We start from the raw sequence: 18,883 nt of genomic DNA, 5'->3' as shown, positions 1-18,883 counted from the left end.
GTGTGAATGCTGCAGTTTGCCTCACAGTTCAGGCCCAACCTCTGTTGGATGGTATGGAAAGAACACTGAGAGAGAATGACAGAGAAAGCCATTGTTTAGTTTTGAGGCTATAATATTTTTTATAATGAAGATCCGTTCTCTGCGGGACATTTTGGGCTGCTATTTGCACACATACTTGTGCCCACGTGGGCATGCACACAGTACATGCAGTGCCTATGCACGCAGGCGCTCACATGCTTTAGATGTGCTTGTTGTTTGTGCTGCCGGGTGCCAACATTTGGTCCTATGCCAAACACACAGCAGCAGCACACAACTTGTGATTGCTAATTATTCTCTGTGAATGATACTTCACACAAACAGAAAAAGATAAGTGAGCATAGCCAATTATCAGGATCGGCACTAGGTGAACGCTGCCTTTAAACTATCTAACTCAGAAAAAGAGCTAACAGCGTCCTTATCTTTCCAACCAATTATGCTTATTTACAAATGTTAACAGTGGACACCTATGGACACTCCAAAATGGGCCATCATCTTCAGTTTATGTGCTGTGAAAAATAAAGTGTAACGATATTTTCAATGATGACATTTAGAAGATTGCAGCGTACTGAGTCATCACTTTCTTTTGAACAAAACACCGTAAAGGTTGTTGGGAGAGATGGCAAGATGATGGATGACCAAACTAATGTAAAAAAAAAAAGAGTACAACTACAAAAGGAAAGTCACTTTCTCTGCATTATGTAGGTTGTTTCTTGTCAAGCTTAATTTGTTCTCTTTGGAGTTTTATACCCATATATTCTATTCAGGCATTGGAGCTGGTTGTGCACGGCATAAAGAGCAAAGCCTCTGCTGGCATGATCCTGGCTCTCATCAATCATGGGTTGGCACAGCAGGCACAGCTGCACCTCGACACCTGCTGATCGATTCATACCAATTTCACGTTCGGTGCTTAGCATCTTGACTCAATTTACACCCCCAGAACACCCTATTAGCTTTAAAATCAGCTTGAACACACTCCCCTACTGACTGGCTCTGTCCGGGAGCTGCGAATTGCAGCCAAGCAGGAAAGGGTTGCAGGTCACTGCTTAGTGTTTCGGGGAGTTAGGAAAAGACTGCGGTGCAGGCAAAAGAATAGCCCTGCCCACAAAAAAGTAGAATAGCAAAAGAAAAAAAAAACAGTGACTGGATTAGGATGGGATTTGGGTCCTCAATCCACCCTGCACACAAGTGCATACATCATCCCTTAGTGTCCCTAGTGCCCGTTCCAGAGCTGCAGTTTGGTCTTATTTGAAAGGTATGTGGTTTTATTGGCAGCAAAAGCTTAGTTGTTCAGCTCGGCATTTGAAGATATGTGAGAGAAATCCTCATTGGGATGCTCAGATCCTGAATCTCTAGAGAGCCACCTGCCATGATGACAACTAATTAAGGAAAGTGAAAGCAGTATCATTCTGAGAGAATGAAAAGGAGAGGTACACAAAGGTAGGGATGTATGGATGAAGGATGGTGGCTACAGTGCTTAACAAGTTGCTGCAGGAATCTTTTGATGTATTGATTAGAGGATGACAGGGACATTTGGCATTAGCACAATGTGGCGAGGAAGAACCAATTATGAGTGCTTTAAGTGGAACTCGGCACAACAGTGTCTCAGTCGGTGAGACGGGGATTATATAAGAGACAGAGAATGAATAAGATGAAAAGCAAATACTCATCAGATAAATAATGGCATACAGAGAGAAGAAAAAGTAGAGTCAATAAGCAGAGTAATACATATTTAGTATTTTTAGTCCTGCACAATAATAATTTGGTTTTGCATGTGAAGGACAGAGGTCAAAGTCTTGTTTTCATCCATTTTCTGTGTCATTTAAGATTCAAGTCTCAAGATGGCTATTACTAATCCGTGCAATGCTAGACACCACAACTCCTCCTCCCTTTCATTACTTTGTTGTTCTTAGAAATTATCCATTATTGCAATTTCCTTTATAGCATGGCTTAGAGGAGGAGGAGCGCAGAGGATTCGGCTGTGTAATGAGTTACAAAGCAGAGATGGAAATGAGAAAGGGGCTGTGTATGTGTGTTCTTGTGTGGGTTTGTTTGTGGGTGTTCTATGTACAGTAGGTGTGAGTGCATGCTAAATTTACATGATGATGCTACACCTAAGGGAAGCTTTTTTTAATCACAGTCATTTAGGCTTGCTAATAATTCTCTATCGCTTTTTTTTTTTCCTCCTCTCCTTTTTTCTTTCCTGTCCTGGACAGACTCTTCATTCCGCTACACCGGGAGTCCAGACAGCCTCCGATCACGTGCTCCCATGATTACCCCCGATCTAGAAAGTGGTGTAAAGGTTTGGCATCTGGTGAAAAACCACGAGCATGGAGATCAGAAGGAAGGAGATCGTGGCAGCAAGATGGTCTCTGAGATTTATCTGACCCGACTGCTAGCAACCAAGGTACGTCAGTATTCTCTCATACATTTCTGTGGCCACAGAAAAGTTTGTCACTTTTTATGATAACGCTGCGTTCACAGTGGATTTTTCTTCTGTTATAATCGTTGTTTCTTGTTGCTCATGCATTGTTAATCTCTTTACTCTCGTTCTTCTACTAGGGTACACTACAAAAATTTGTTGATGACTTGTTTGAGACGTTGTTCAGTACAGTCCACCGAGGGAGCACCCTTCCCCTGGCCATCAAATACATGTTTGACTTCCTGGATGAGCAGGCAGACAAACACGGCATTCACGACACAGACGTACGTCACACATGGAAAAGCAATTGGTAAGGGGTTTTCTACTAAAGACAGTAAAAGTAAGATTGCATGTGACTATCTATTAACGCCTTTCTGTATTTCCCTTATTTTTATTTCTGTCTGCCAGCCTTCCTTTGCGTTTCTGGGTAAATGTGATCAAGAACCCGCAGTTTGTCTTTGACATCCATAAGAGCAGCATCACGGACGCCTGTCTGTCTGTAGTAGCGCAAACCTTCATGGATTCTTGCTCCACCTCAGAGCACCGCCTGGGCAAAGACTCTCCATCAAATAAGCTGCTCTATGCTAAAGATATCCCCAATTACAAGAGCTGGGTAGAGAGGTAGGGGCCGTTACATTCACTTAATACACCATGCTAACACCCCCCACATCTTTTTTTATTTTTTATTTTTTTTGTATCCTCATACAATGAGAGTTGGATCTTTGGGGAAACTGATTCATAATGCTCTTTTTTCATGTATTCATTTCTCAGCCAGATTCAGTAAAAGCTTTGTCAGTGACTGTTAGCAGGCATTCATTGTTAGTGAAAGTGATATAATGGATCCAAATTTGAAATACTGTATAAAAGAATTTAAGCCTCAGTTGAACTATCGCATTGACTCAGCGAGTCTGTGACGTTTCCCCTCGTCTGTATCCCCAGGTACTATGCCGACATCAACCGGCTGCCAGCCATTAGTGACCAGGACATGAATGCCTATTTGGCAGAACAAGCCAGACTCCACTCCACAGAGTTCAACATGCTCAGTGCTCTCAACGAAATCTATTATTACGTCAGCAAATACAGTGAAGAGGTAAGCGATATTAGTGGTCTCAAACCTGTCATTCAGATGCATTGTGTGTCTGGCATTGTGCTCCTTTTTTTTTTCTTGTTTTAGGTGTTTGTTTTTGTTGTTTTGATTACACTTATTTTGCATAACAACTGAAGAGCAGCCAGTGTTTCAGCAGTGAATAGCACCTCTATCTGTAGTATACAGGGATTTGTGTGAGAATAACAGAAGGAATGTAAAGGGATGTGTGTTTGATTGCAGACAATAAAAAAGCACAAATAATGAATAACGTACTTATCAATTCCAGCTAGTTATGACTATTTTGGCATTTTAGAAAGAGGGATGAGGAATGTGGGTATTTGCTAATTAAAGTACCTCTGTCCTAGTTAAACACTGCCCATATTAACAACATATTCCTCAACCTGCTCTACTGTCTCTAATTTTCACTCTCTTTTGTAATATGTCAAACTGCATGTGTTGCGTAAATTCCTGAAAATAAGTTTTATACAATATGATCTATTATACTGGCGTGTTTCTCAGGTGAGGTTGAATCTCAGTCTTGTTAAACTTTTGTTACTCTGTGATAAATCCTTCCTATGAACTACATTCTGAGCTCGTTCATTTACAGAATTTACCTTGAGGGCAGTCCCAGGCACTGATTGCGTAATGAGCTGCCGCCTTACTCAATCAGCTGCTAATTATTGGCAGATTGTGAGCGTAATTTGAACGAGAGGCGTGCCACAAATTTGCCCCGCACTTTAATGTTCTTATATTTTGCCCTTGGTGCTTCCAGACTATTCATAACTGGAAAAGGTTGGCGAGGTCAGCTAAGAGTCTTCAGTAGACTTCCCCAAAGCCCAGAGGTCTAGCGAGACCTGGGCTTAACAAGGCAGCACGCTTGATCTGTAGAGAAGAAAGTGAATGTCTACAAGCTCTCAGCATGTTGCTCTGTCCTTTTGCTGGTGCCGAGTTAGAGTAGACAATCTGTCATATAGGGTTCTCATGAGCAGAATCATGGGCAATACACACACATCCTCTCAGATCGCAGGAAGCATAAAAAAAGGAGGGAAGACGATGAGAAAGAAAGAGAGAGCATTTATAGAGACATTCGGCTTCTAATGTCAGCACATCCTCTGGGAAGCTTTAACTTGACCTTTATGTTGGACCATAGTACCTCTCTCTTTTTCTCTTATTCTCTACCTCCTCCCTGTGCATTCCTTCTCTTTTTACCCATTATCCAGTCAGCTTCCCCTTTGCTCGCCATAAATCTCATATGCTCGCTTTTGCTGCAGTTGCCATTGTCTGATTCACACATGCACAGGGACGCAAACGCACTCACTTCGCACACATACGTGCACCATTGCTCCTGCAGTATCTAGCAGAGTGCAGTGCGTAAAAACCTCATCTAGCACCATTAACAGTTGTTCATTCTTACTCAGCCCTTCACAAAGGTTGTGTGTCAGGCTAACCAGACCAGAGCTTCAGCTTGCTTAAATGGATTTGGGAGTTTGCAGTGGGAGCTACACCTGCGTACAGAGCTGCAGATTAATTATAGATTGCTGTCGGGCCCAAAGTGGAGGAGGAAACGTTCTGTTACGTAGCTGCCAGCCTTTAAGAGCACTTACGCAGATGAGTGGATGATGGTAGGTGGGCAAGTCAGACTCTGTGTTATGCATCTGGACAGGCAGCAAATAAAGGTTTGCCATGGTATGCTAAAAAAAGGAAAAAAAGCAGTTCTTGATATGATTTCCAAGTCAAATTTACAGAAAGGGTTAATAAGCCAATCAAAAAGAAGCTCTTGCTACGATAATTACATTCTTTGGACATTGAGAAAATATTTTTAAATAACACAGTGTCTAAAATACCAGATATTTTGGTATATTTTAGAACAAAATAACTCATTGAGCCTGCATATAAAACCAAAGACGATAAATGAGTGAGCTGAAATGTCACTCGACAGGGATAAATGGTACATTGAAGATGACACTTTTTTTTGTTGCTTTTTTCATTTTTTATTCATCCCTTACCTCAGAACTTTTTAAAATGCATATTGCATAAGATGGGTCGATGAATTATTTTGTTTAAAATATTAATAATTAAGTAAAGCACAGCATTCAAGTGTAGCCAAGAGTAGCAAATAGATGCACAGTGCCACCAGAAAGCATGTATTCAAATGGCTGCAGCATCTGGATACAGGGATTCATATCAAAGGTAATGCATATGAAGGGCTCTCGCTATGTATTTTGGCATCACTCTTACACAGATTTATTATGACAAGGCTGACACTAGATGAGAGAATGAAAAGGAGAGCCTGTCTGAATGTCTTTTGAACCCAACTTGACAAATGCCAAATTTAAAAGATGGGGCTCAGAAGATAAAACGCGAAAGACTCGTGCACAAATATTTCTCGAAGCTGTCAAAGTCAAAGGGAGTGATGGAATTATTATTTTTTCTTTTATCTGATGTCCATATAGAAATCTGGGAAAAGAAAAGGAAAAGAAATTTAAAAAGCGCATTGGTATTATTTTCTTTTAAATGTAACTAGATCTGAATTTGTGAACAAATCCTAACAAGCAAGTGTTTCACAGTATATTTTTATTGATGATGTTTTTTGGGCGGGGTTTGTCATGCACAGATCACAGCAGCCCTGGATCAGGATGAACAGGCAAGGAAGCAGAGGTTGGCCTACAAAGTGGAGCAGCTCATCTCTGCCATGTCCTTTGAAAGCTGAGAGTGACTACTACTGAGAGAATGTGAGAGAGAGAGAGGACCACAGTCTTTACGTGACCTACCAAAAAAGGTCTTGCATTACTTACCTCTCATGATGGGAGCTGAAACCATGAACCAGACCTGGGACCTCTGTATCTACAGCTGGACAAACATACAACTGCTTGAGTTTGTAATTCTCCCACCTCCTTCCATGACGGTGCCAACGCAGGGCCCGAAGACTGAAACGGAGGCCTCCCTGCAACTGGAGCTTTTGGCATGAGAGACTATACCAGAGAAGGGAACCACATGGCTTGTATTTATTTTTTTCCTTTAATTTTCCACAAAGGACATCTTCTCTGTTTGACAGGGAATTGTATGTTCCGTGAGTGTGTGTGTGCATAAAAGTGTGGGTGTGCATGAGTGTGTGTTTGTGTCATACTGAGGAAGACTCCTACAAGAAATGGAGAAACAGATTTATTCTCTAGCAACTCGCGGCTAAGTGTGAGGCGGAGAGAAAAAAGGCGAGAAGTAGAAGAGCAGATCTCATGTTGGACAGCTGAGATTGCATTCAGAGTTCTCAGATTTTATTTTTGTACTTTGTACATTTGAATATTATCAGTTGCGGTTCCAAAATATCCACCTCGGATCCCAAAAGTGTTGCTATGTAAAGATGCAAAGCGCGTAACACCACTTTAGATTAGCGTGATAATAAAATGGGCCATGACTCGTGTCTTCTCTCACTCCTCTCTTTGGACTGAAGCTTCACGCAACATGGACAAAGCCTCTGGTCTTTATTTAATCAGATATGTATAGGAAATCATAAAACATGTGGCCATCACATAAAAGTTAACAGAACTCTACATGTGGTGGTCATTACAAGTTAAGCCAGCATGCTTGCACCTAAACTGAAGATGATGAAATCTGTAGTGTAATTAGGAGGTGACCTCAGATAAGGATCACTCTGGTATCAAAGGCTCTTTACAGCAGTTAGCTCATCTGTGTATGTACCAGTTGATACTTGCCAATCATTGTATGTGAATGTACAAATTTTTGTTTTTTCATTTTGTATCTTTGTCTGTCTGTTTTAAGTTTTACTACAAAAATTGGCTCATTTGAATTGAGCTTCATAGATATTTCCTGTAGCTTGTTGTGTGAAGAACTCAATTTTGTTCATCCTGGCCCTGTTCCATCCAACTGCTTCTTTTGGCCTAAATTGCTTTCCTTCTAAAGAAGAGTGTGCATCGTTATAGTGTCTGTTAATGCTGTAAAGCCTGTGGCGTAGGCTGCAGTATCCAGAGGTACAGTGGCAGTTTGAAAAGAGCAGGTAAAAGCAGCTGGTTTCTGTGCTCACATTTTATGTCCACTTTTTTTATCTTTTCAGGACCTCGATCAACCTTTTGTGTAATTTGCATGCATGGTGTCACACATCAAAGTGTTTGAGGGTCCGTCTTTTATTTTTCTCAAGTGCCAGTGAGTCACACTCTAGTTGGCCAGTTGAAATGTTAGCTGATGGAAGATCTTACCTAACCACCACATGTCTTCGCACAGATAATAAGAAGTCTGCGTGGGCCTAGTTTGACAAAGTGCCAAAAGATCCCGGTATTTCAAGTAGTTCACAAATGTATCACAATCGGTTTATGCTTTACAGAGGAAGCAACACTCGCATATTTGAGTGTATATTCAGTTAAAACAGAAGACTTAAAAACTGGAATGGTGAGTTTTCAAACTCACTAAAGGTACGAAACATAAGCGGGGGGCGAGAGAACTGAGAATAAGAAGAAAAACAGAGTTAAAGTGTGTTTTGTGTCATGTGATGCATCTCCTGACTTGAACCAAACATTAACAAGCTTAGAAGCTTATGTAACTCTCCAGACTTTAGCTGGATGACAACAAACTGTAGATTTCATCCTCTGGATAGGTTATTTCATTTCTTCCAAAATATATATTTGCTTGTTGTTTACATCAAGTACTTGAAAAAAAGGTAGTAGTAAAGAGTTGTACAGTGTACTGCAATTGTGTGTGTTGAGAGCATGATAAAGGTGGGTGAAAGGTGCTTCTTTTCTCCGTGGCCTTAGATACCCACCTGCTTAGTGTTCCCATACCTATTACTTCTCATCTAGGGCACCATCCTTTCAGTGCTTCAGAGCCCGTTAGGTTTGTTTTCTCTCTCTTCTCTTTTTTTCTTTCTTCTTTTTTTTTTTGGTACTGCTACCTGGCCCTGGCACTCGGCTGAGAACTGTCTTAGTGAGATGCAGTAAAAGGAAAGGTGAAGAGGCTGTGGCCTTGCTTAGGTAGACGTTGCCTCGTGCAGTACTCGGCATCCTGAGCTGTTTGAAGAGAAGTCTTGAGAAATGAGGAGCAATGGAGAGGTAGAAAGAGTGAAAACCCCTTTAGCTCTAGTTTCCTACTCCAGCTTTGAAGCTTCTCTTTGATCTGAGTCAGTTGTGTTCACAGTGTGATCAGGAGATGTAAAGAAAAAAAAAAAACATCAAACTAACAGGCAAGGAGAAATGCAGGCTGAGGTGACGACTGAGTGCTATGACTGTACCCGACCAGTGGGGGCAGAACTACGAAAGACCATTTCATCTGTTTATTCATCTGAAAAAGCAGCTTCTTACAGAAGAGCTTTGCCAACACAAAAGAGAAGATATTAGATAACTTATAACATAACTGCCTTAGCCGAGTTTGATTCTTAAACTTAAGTTTTTTGGTTTCTTTTTCTTTGCAGTGAACATGACATTGATTCGAAAACTTTGTATGTTGTTTGCAATAACTTATTTCACAAAGTACGAGAACTGATCTTTTAGTAATGAAATCTGTTCATGATCATAAGATCATATTCTTGAACTTGGGAGATCCATAACGTTTAAATTGTAATGCCCAGATCTAGTAACTATTGATAATGTTAAAGTTTTGCCATAAGTTATTTAGTTTTTTCTGTGTGTTGTGAACGCAATACACTTCTGTACCTTCTTGCTACTTAATCCTCTGCTCAACATCTACAGGTACACAATTACACACACAGTACAGACTCAAAGCAGAAATCTTCTTCCTTTTGATTAAGGTGTCTTCCCAATTTCAGCGAATAGAATTGTATCCTCCTCATACCTCACATTGCTTTTATGTAAGTAATGCTTTTTATCATTTTAACAGGACCTAAATGCCTTTTCCTTCTCCAAGGAATAAAATGTATGTTTATTACAGTCCTTCTAACTCTTAGATGAGCTCGCCCTATACAGAATAGTGATGAACAAAATCAGGCACACAAGTTGGTGAAGAATGGCTTTGATTGTTTTTTTTATTTTGTCTTTGTGTGTGATTTTTTTGCATGCATTACAATTTATGTTTTAGTCATGCCTGGTATTCCATATCGATCTGCACCATCGTCAGCCTAATGGCAATTCTTCCATTTGCAGATGTCTTAAATCACAGCTGAATGCACCTTTTTTTTGTGAAAGTTTTTTTTTTTGTTACTAAATAATAGCTTGTTTCCATGCTGTATGCTCATTTCTAGAAACCTTTTTAATTCAGTTTGAACTGAGAAGAAAAGAAGTTTGTTTACTCTTTCTGCAGTGCAGAATCCCATTTGACTGCCAGTTGTGTGATATGGAGAGATGCTCATAAACACAACCTCTTTTCAGATGAAGTTGATTACTAATTGAAGATGCTTTGTGCTCTTTTTGGCTCCTGGTGAAGTGTGCTGCCGAAGAGATGGTGTCGTGGCTTCGACTGGCGTATGCCATTCCTTATACAAAACAAAGAATTAAATTAGCATTTCTTGTGTTTGCTTTTTGGCATCAGACAGGAACTGAAAAATCCAGATCAGTGTATTGCTCACCACGTATTAAATGAGTATCCTTCCATTATAAACACATTGTAAACAAACCCTTTGTAGACACTGGAGTTCTGTAAAATAGTAATTACTGGCGATGATGATGATTATAATAATAATAATGGCTGTCTGTTCTTGTTTTATAAAAGTGTTGTGAAAAATTGTAAGAAACTTAAAATATTTAAAAAGGTTGTTCTCTTGTTTTTTATTTGCTTTGATTTTGTTATGATAATATATTATTGTGTACCTAATGTAAATATGAAGCACACCTATTTTGCAAGCCAAGGATTCACTTTGTACTGTTGTTATATATAAATAAACTTTGCTGGTTAAAAATTGCGTAGAACCAAAAATCAGTTATCACGTTATTGTCTTTGTTTTAAGCCAATGGAAAGAGAGACGACTTGCAGCTGGTTCTGAAGCGAGTCCTCAGGTGTTTTGTATCTCCGAAGGCAGGGGTTGCCCCCCTCCTTCTTCTCCCCAAGAGCTACAGTTCCAACAGAGCTTAAAGTTCGCCAGTACTGTGCCGGAGGGCTGTTTTCAATTCATAAATGTATAATTATATTTCCAAGGAAGTATTCTCACTCATTTTTCTAACTGTTGCACAGCAAGAACAGTGCTGCATCGGTTTCTACACGGCTATAGGAAGCTTGTATTTTGTTTTCCCCAAATAGACATGCATTATTATCACAGTAAGCATTTGTTTACATAGTGGCTCAAAAATGTATGCAACTATTTGGTTTTGATTTTAAATCATGGTGGGCAGTGGGCATAGTATGTTATATATTTTTGTTTGTTCATATATATATATATATATATATATATATATATATATATATATATATATATATATATATATATATATATATATTGCCTTGAAAACTTGATCTTAAACAGGATTTTTACATTTGTGCCAATCTGAGAGAAAGGGAGACTCAGACCAACATTTTTCCACCATAGTCCAACTCGGTGAGAGATGTCCCATGTGTCGTAGTCTGCTGTAGCTTCTCTGCAAGACAGCGACTTGCAAGTTGGCAAAAACTGAATGTGTTGTGAAATTAGGCATTATTAATTTCCACAGAATAAAAAAGTAAATATGCAGTAAAATAACATTTAAAGTTGTTTCTTTTGCCAAAAAAAGAAAAAAAAAAGAACAGAGCACGAGGAGCAGAGTGAGCTGTGTAAATGTCAGCTATAAGCTATCTGTAGTTCTGACTCTGAAGACACTACAAATTTGAAGCAGTATGGATATGGCAGTCACAGCTTTAGCATCGTTAACTCAATAAGTAACAGACACCAGTGAGAAATGAATTTCAGGTGTGAGGGGAACCAGAGGAGAACTGTGATAAGTGACCAACATGAGCTGCTTTCCTTTTCTTTTACAAAACAATAATTTAACATTAGCTGATACTTTAAGACAAAACAGAAACAGCTTTGTAAAAAATAAAGTCATGATTCTCATCTATACTAAAAACCAGCGTCGTATGGAGACTTTTACTAAAAGGCAATCAGGGACTATGCTTCCCTCCGCTCACCCACCCAAATCATCCTCCTCCTCCACTATTTAACAATTTAACAAAACAAATTAGATGAGATTAAAATATGCCATTTGTGTTGCCTGTCTTCACTCTGCATGGAAGTCTTAATTTTTCCTCACTTCTTACTGGTAAAAGAGTTGTAAAATATTACTACTTGTATAGTTAAATGCATATCTACTATAGATAGTGAGAAGTGGTGGAGGACTTTTTCAAACCATTCATTTTAAATTATTTATTCTATTTAATTTCCTGCATCTTTTTCTAGAAAATGATATATTTGTGGTGACTGGAAAAAAAAACAGTTGTTCATAAGTTCTGAAACAAAACAAAAGTATACTAAAATATACAAATAATCAAAAGAAATTAAAAGGCTTGTTCCTCAGCCAAGTTACCAAACATGTTTTTTTTTTTCCTTCACATCAGATTTCAGAAGTAAAGTGTTGACATTATCTTTATTGTTATTGCACAAAAGGACAAGAGCATGACGGTAAAGACAAATAATGCAAAGCTGAGTGTATGCTGACCCCATCTGAGCACCCACACCCTGATCCTCAGCAGGCAACAAAGACGATGATGAGCAGTCAGGCTTGAAATCTCCATTTCTGCCTGTTTATGTTTCTAAATTAAAATCACTGTGGAGATCGCTTTAAGGTCTCTTTGAGGTGGTTTTCAACTTAGCATTGTGTTTGTATGTAAGAACTAAAAGAAACATTGTATGCGTGTCTTGTGTTGTTGTCTGGGACTGTAGCCTGTGGTTTATATTGTTAACTGCTAATTATGAGACAATGGGTTTCAGGCCATTTTACAGAGTAACAGAAAGTAGTGACGTGATCAGTGAAACTAATTACTTTTTCCAGCAAGTAATTAAGTTACATACAGCATTACTTTTGAGTAACTTTTGAGTAATCACCCTAACACTATTTACAGAACAGCTCATGTTTTATTAAGATGAATCTCTGAACGATCACCAATCACCCTTGCTCCCCTTAGCACCTCTAAAATGAGCTGCTGCTGAAAGTCGCATCATGCTCCAAGCTTGAGTTTGAGCAAACCACACTCTCACAATAATATACCATGATGAAACTCAGACTCAGTGGCACCAACTAGTACACAGAGCTGGGGGGGACTTTGGGGGGACTTGTTGAAAAAAGAAAACAGCTTTTTTAATGAACAGCAGAGTGCTGCTAAAATCCACACTTTTTCATCTGAAATAAAGTATACATGTCTTACAAATTTACGAAGCTTTTACATAAGTAAAACTGAATTTAATTTAATTGAATATTAATTTCAAAGAAATGTATACTTTAGTTGTAAGATTTGCATTACCGTTACTTTTCTATTAATTTCACTGGTTTGGTTGGTTAGTTGTTTGTTTCAGACCAAGTTCTGTTAATCTTGTAGATAAATGTCTGTGAAACTACCAGGAGAGAATTTTGCATTTGAAATGAACACCTACCACCATGTTTACTGAGCATCATGGTGAAACATTTTTCACTTTGGCCTCAAACGTCCAAAATATATTGTTGCAGAAATCTTATGGTTCAGATGCAACTTTGCAAACTTAAGCTGACATCTTCTTTTAAGAAATAAGAGGCTTTCCTCTTGCAACCATTTCAAACAATCCATACTTGCTCCGTTTTCTTCTAACTGTACTGTCATGAACTTTAATGTTTATCATGCTGAATGAGGCCTACAGAGTCTGATGTGGAGCTCCTGGGTTTTTTGCTGTTTCTCTGAGCATCCCACAGTCTGATCTAGTGGTGAATTTAGTCAGACGGTCACTTGTGAGAAGAGTGGCAGCTGTCTTGAATGTTCTCCACTTGTGAATAATCTTTTTCTCTGTATAGTGATGCAACTTTATATTGATTGGAAATAGCCTTACAACCCTACATGGGGCGATCGTGGCTCAAGAGTTGGGCGTTTGCCTTGTAATCGGAAGGTTGCCGGTTCGAGCCCCGGCTTGGACAGTCTCGGTCGTTGTGTCCTTGGACAAGACACTTCACCCGTTGCCTACTGGTGGTGGTCAGAGGGCCCGGTGGCGCCAGTATCCCGCAGCCTCGCCTCTGTCAGTGCGCCCCAGGGTGGCTGTGGCTACAATGTAGCTTGCCATCACCAGTGTGTGAATGTGTGTGTGAATGGGTGGATGACTGGTTGTGTAAAGCGCTTTGGGGTCCTTAGGGACTAGTAAAGCGCTTTACAAATACAGGCCATTTCCCAGATTGATGGGCAAAAATAGCTTCTCTAAGATCGCTGCTGATGTCTTTCCTCCTTGGCATTGTGTAACACACACCTGAGTCTTTTATAGCGGTGGTCACACTTGCTGATTAATTAACCAAGTGCATTTGATTAGGAGAATCTGGCAACTACTTATCCTCTTAATTCTGGTGGAAGGAGAAAAAGTTTAAATTAAACTAAACTTCCTGTTTTTCTAGATTCTGATATTTAGTTCAAACTTCACCAGCTCCTTTTAACCTGCCTAAATAAATCAGGTTTCTGACACGTTTAGCTGATTACATTCATTATATTTGGATTAACAAGCAACAAAATCAGTTTACTTAATAATGAAATTGATTTGCTTTCTGTCTTTCCCTTTACACTTCCTCTTTTGAAGCCTGACCATTGTCTCCACAAATCTAACAGTATGCGGGCTGCAGGGTGATGCATGTCCGTCTTCCCGTAGCTCTGGGTTCATCATGAAATCGACCTAATGCTCTCACTCACCTCCTGCTGAATGCTTAACAGGAAAACCAACAGCTACAACGTACTGAATTGCAGTCATTTGTCTTCACACAGGTCTGTTTGGTCAGGCTAGGCCCAGCTTCTCTAAACCAACACAAGGGCTCCAATTACATTAGGTTAGTAATAAAGGTGTGGGTCAGTGTGTGCAGCTGGTCTAAAATAGCCCTGAGGTCATTCATTCCACCAAGGATGACTGAGAATAAGGCATCAGATCACTCTACTTATTAAAGAAGATTGCAGAATAAGTAAATGGCTACAGTGAGAAACAGAAAGGAGGTTTAGGTGCCCATGCTAGTGTGAAGTCTAAGTAAGATTCTTCATCTTTAACAGCTCATTGTGTAATAATGTCACACTGACATTGTGGCTGCTGGCTCCTTTCAACCAAAACAATGACAAAATAAATTGTGCGACAACCGCACCATTATTAGATAGTCTTATTGTATCATATGACTATCTAACGGTGTCATGCCTGATATAAAAGTAGATTGAACAGAATCTATTGATCTGTTTTATGGATGATCATTCATTCTGTATGACACACTTGAAAGATGTAGTCTCACAAAACTCACCGAGTTGTCATAAACCTGCTTTGTGCTGCTTAACATCTTGGGGCAGTCAGTGTATAGAGCAATATGTGTTCTATATCTTGAGTCCTTTGGCCATCTCTTCAGTTTTTTTCTGTCTCTCTCTCTCTAGGGAAGGTCTAATCCCTGCTGCTTCTAATCCTGTACTGCTGAGACCAATTCAAATCCATGCGGGACTTAACGCCCTGTAATGCCTTTACAAGTAGTTGCATAAAGCTGACATCCCATTCGTTCTGGGTAGGATTCTCAGCCTGGATTACAAGGCAAAATCTGAAATAATTAATGTGAGGGTGCCAGGGGTGATTTCAACCCTATTTCTAAGAAATAGGGTTGAAATCTGTGTATATTAATTTTTAAGTAAAACAATCCCTAATACATTTTTTGGACCTCTGTGCTTCCAATTCTCATGGCTGTTTAAATGTTTGTTGAAAGTTTTTGACTTGCCATCATGTTTTGGTTTTTTCCCCCACGTCTGTCTAGTCTCTATGTGTTCTGTCTCCATGGCTGTCTGCATTCTCTGTCTTGTCTAGTTAAGTTGTTTGTAGTCCTGTCTCTGTATTATCTCCCTACCTATAACCATGTCCCTCTCTTTGTGTTTCTCCCCATGTTTCTGTCTTGCCACCATGTCTGTTTATCCCAAGTACCAGTGTCAAATTCACGTCTTGGTCTGAGTCTCAGTACGTGTGTGTGTGTCTCATGTTAAGTTTTGCTTGATTCGACTCGTTAGCAGTGATTTAGTTCAGCTGTGTCTCCATGTGTCTCCACTTCCCTTGATCACCCTCTTGTGTATATGTTGTATGCGTCTCCTGCTGTTTGTTGTCATGTTCGCCCTCATTGTGGGTGCTGTGTCTGTCTGTTCGTCTGTCAAACTTGGCTTTTTGTCTGTTTGTAGTCAGTCAGCTGGTTTGTTCTGTGCTCTGTTATAGTTTTGCTTTTGTTTTTTGTTGGCTTTTGTGCCAGCAATAAAGCTGTGGTTTTTAGTTTTATCGCTTTCTCCTGAGTCCTGCATTCCAGTAATGTCCACAGACTTTAGAAGGGAAGGTGGAATGAATCAAGTATTTGTACAATATGGATTTCTTACAATCATTTACAAATACAAATAGCAATAAAAATATGCTGTTTATAAGACTTAAATAGATCACATCAGCAAGTGCGTGGTGCCACTAATTGCATTACCTCTGGCTAAGACGAATAAGCAATCTAGAATATTTTGGAAAGCAGATACATTTCCTTCTTAAAAGATACCACGCTGATTATATCAATTTCTTGTCATAATGCTACAGTCATTGCGATTGTAATGGCTGTAATGTTTGAAAATACATTAGAAGAAAAGATAATGGGTGGTGTTCTAATTTCATGAAATAGAACCCCACAGAGAGTGTGGGTAAAATGAGAAAAAGGAAAAATGGTAGGAAGAGAAAATGCAGACCAGGTTTTGAAATAAAGGAAAAATACAAACCAAGTAATTGACTGTAAAGAAAGACTCATTTTGACACAGAGAATAAGAAACCTTAAGAAATCTTATTCATGCTTAATATAACACAAAAGAGAAATATGGGTTGCGGTTGTTGAAGTTGCTCTGAAAGAAATTTCGAACTAACATGAATCCAGTTTTTATAGGGACTCAGCACAGGCTCTATTTATAGTGTGGCTTCCCGCTGTTGGAGCTGTCATTCTTGCTGTGCTCTGCAGCCCATCTCACCTGCCCCATACGATCCTCTCTCTCATTAGAACGCCACAGCAAAACACACGCCGCCACGTCTGTTGGCGCACTGCATGATTCACAGGTCAGAGACTCATTCACCAGCACGTGTTCTACTATTTACCGGATGTGTTATTTTTATGTGTGTACGTAATTGTCAGTGTGTGCAAGGTTGTTTGAAAGCACGTGTGAACAAACTAGTGCTTAATCTGCAATATGAGGCCTGGGGATTGTGTAAACATGTTCATAAGAAACAGGAAATTGTACAGGTATTAATTGAACGTTTCTCTCATGCATGGGCATCTAGAAACTTTCCCAATGACATTTGCTGACAAGAAGTTCTTCGACTTTTCCGAGGACTGTGGCTGTCCCTTTTAGCAAGTAAGGCTGATGATCAGTCTCTGGTTGCGACTTGTCCAAGCTCCCTGAGATGGTAATGAGGCTCTCACAGCAGGGCTGCTGACAGCCTCCTGTTGTGTGGCCTCATCTCTTTTAGCAGTGCACAGCAAAAACAAAGAGGTGGGTGGCTGGCGTCAATTCGACCCAGTGCCCCCCGGTCCACCCATACCAACTGTGCTTCCAGAAAGTGCAGGGGTAAGTATTTTTCAGCTATGCAAATACACGGGGACATTAAAATACACAAGTGCACCCAGGAACAGGGATGTGTTATGAATATGAAGTCATGGAACAAATATAATTTTGTGTGTCTGTGCACCATGTGTCCACACACACACACCTACACGTGCACACAGCGACACTAACTCAACTACCCTGCTGCTTTCAGGCGCAGGGTGCAGGTGAGAAACGCTTGCCAAATTTCCCTAGCTGGAGCACTCGTTTGCATATGCAGATGTTAATTACCACTGGAGCTTGTATGGGCCAATCGGCAGGCTGCTGGAACAGCTTGTGCATCTCTCTCTCTCTCCCCACAGGTCGCCGTTTCCACGGTTACTCCCCTGGCTGATAATAAAGATAATCACCTCAGATTTCCTTCATGGCTCATTTTCTCCTACTCGCTTCTGAAAGGCCAGAGCGCCGCTGTCTGATTTTCCACGCCGAGCTCTTATCAGTGCGCCAGGGCCGAGGACTGGGGTGGGGGCCAAGTCGATGAACCACCTGCCACATACTCACCAGAGGGGACAGATCTGTTCAGTCAGGGTCTCAGATATGGTGGGGTAATGAGTGCGAGATCATCCATCCGGTATGGTGTAATTGTGGTTGGAATAAGAGCTTGGATGAGAGCAATGTCAGATCAGATGAGATCTGGTGAAGGCTGTTATCACACAAAGACTGACAGGACTGATCCTGGCCTGTGCCGTTTGAAAGAAAGTAGGGTTTCAAAAAGATTGAAATTAAGAGCATTAGATCAAAGGATATCGATCAGATAATTTAGACTGAATTATTCTTTGACCTCAGTGGCAGTTTAAATGGTTAAAGGTGATGAGGTGCTTGGGTAATTCTGAGTTTCATGAGGTGCATTTGTCAGTGTAAAGCAACATGTTTAAATTTTTACACTACACTTAATCTTCTTTCACCGTAATCTCTTGTCATTAAACATGGCCCGTTGTACCACTGTATATCCAGTTGATACCTCTTAAAGCAAGCCATCTGCTATGGGCCTGTACAAAAGATCCAATTCCCGCTCAGTCTCTCTCTCTCTCTCTCCCCCTCTGCCAACCCCCCCCCCCCCCCCCCCCCCCCCCGTTCTTTCTGTCTCCCTCCTTGCGCTCCCTTGAATCCATTGTCCGGATAGAAACGTGCCTTGGATAGCAAGGCCTAGCTTTCGGCACACTTCTTTGAGAATTATTTAAGGTTTAGGAGTTTCTGTGAAATGAATATTTGATGTGGAGGACCTGAGCGTCTCCTGACGAGCCCAGAGCAACACTTCAGAGAACGACTGGGGTGAGGTGTATAGCTCCATGCTTCAAAACACACACACACATGTGCACACACACACACAAAACATCACCCGCTCATCACCATACCCAGAAAATATACCAGACATTTTATGGCAGATTATTGAATGAAAAGGTCTTCATTGTGAAGTCTGGAGGCTGTCCAATCTGATCCTGGATGCATGTTGTCCGAGGCTTTTATTTGCCTTTTTCCTTTAACCTTTCTTTCTTTTTTCAAGATTCTTCATAATATAAACCATTTCTCCTTCTTCTTCTTCGTGTTTGGTATTCACTATTCAGGCCTTTTCTTCTCCTCAGGTTTTCATCAAAGTGTATGCCACATTACCATGAATCGTATGG

At 40.2% G+C, this 18,883-nt stretch overlaps 1 protein-coding gene across 1 annotated transcript in view; it reads left to right on the top strand.

Moving 5' to 3' along the window:
• plxna2 (plexin A2) overlaps window positions 1–8,240 on the top strand; it is a 157,527-nt gene extending 149,287 nt beyond the window's left edge. Inside the window, exons 28-32 of the mRNA XM_026153903.2 lie at window positions 2,253–2,443; window positions 2,599–2,768; window positions 2,867–3,079; window positions 3,398–3,548; window positions 6,160–8,240. Of these exons, the coding sequence (XP_026009688.1) occupies window positions 2,253–2,443; window positions 2,599–2,768; window positions 2,867–3,079; window positions 3,398–3,548; window positions 6,160–6,255 (821 nt within the window). The 3' untranslated portion in view covers window positions 6,256–8,240. The remainder of the gene's footprint in view (window positions 1–2,252; window positions 2,444–2,598; window positions 2,769–2,866; window positions 3,080–3,397; window positions 3,549–6,159) is intronic.
• The last annotated feature ends 10,643 nt before the right edge of the window (window positions 8,241–18,883 follow it).

The sequence above is a fragment of the Astatotilapia calliptera genome, chromosome 20 (assembly GCF_964374335.1).
Source record: "Astatotilapia calliptera chromosome 20, fAstCal68.1, whole genome shotgun sequence".
In the NCBI taxonomy this organism is placed as follows: Eukaryota; Metazoa; Chordata; class Actinopteri; order Cichliformes; family Cichlidae; genus Astatotilapia; species Astatotilapia calliptera.
This window is presented reverse-complemented; position numbering and strand designations above follow the sequence as displayed.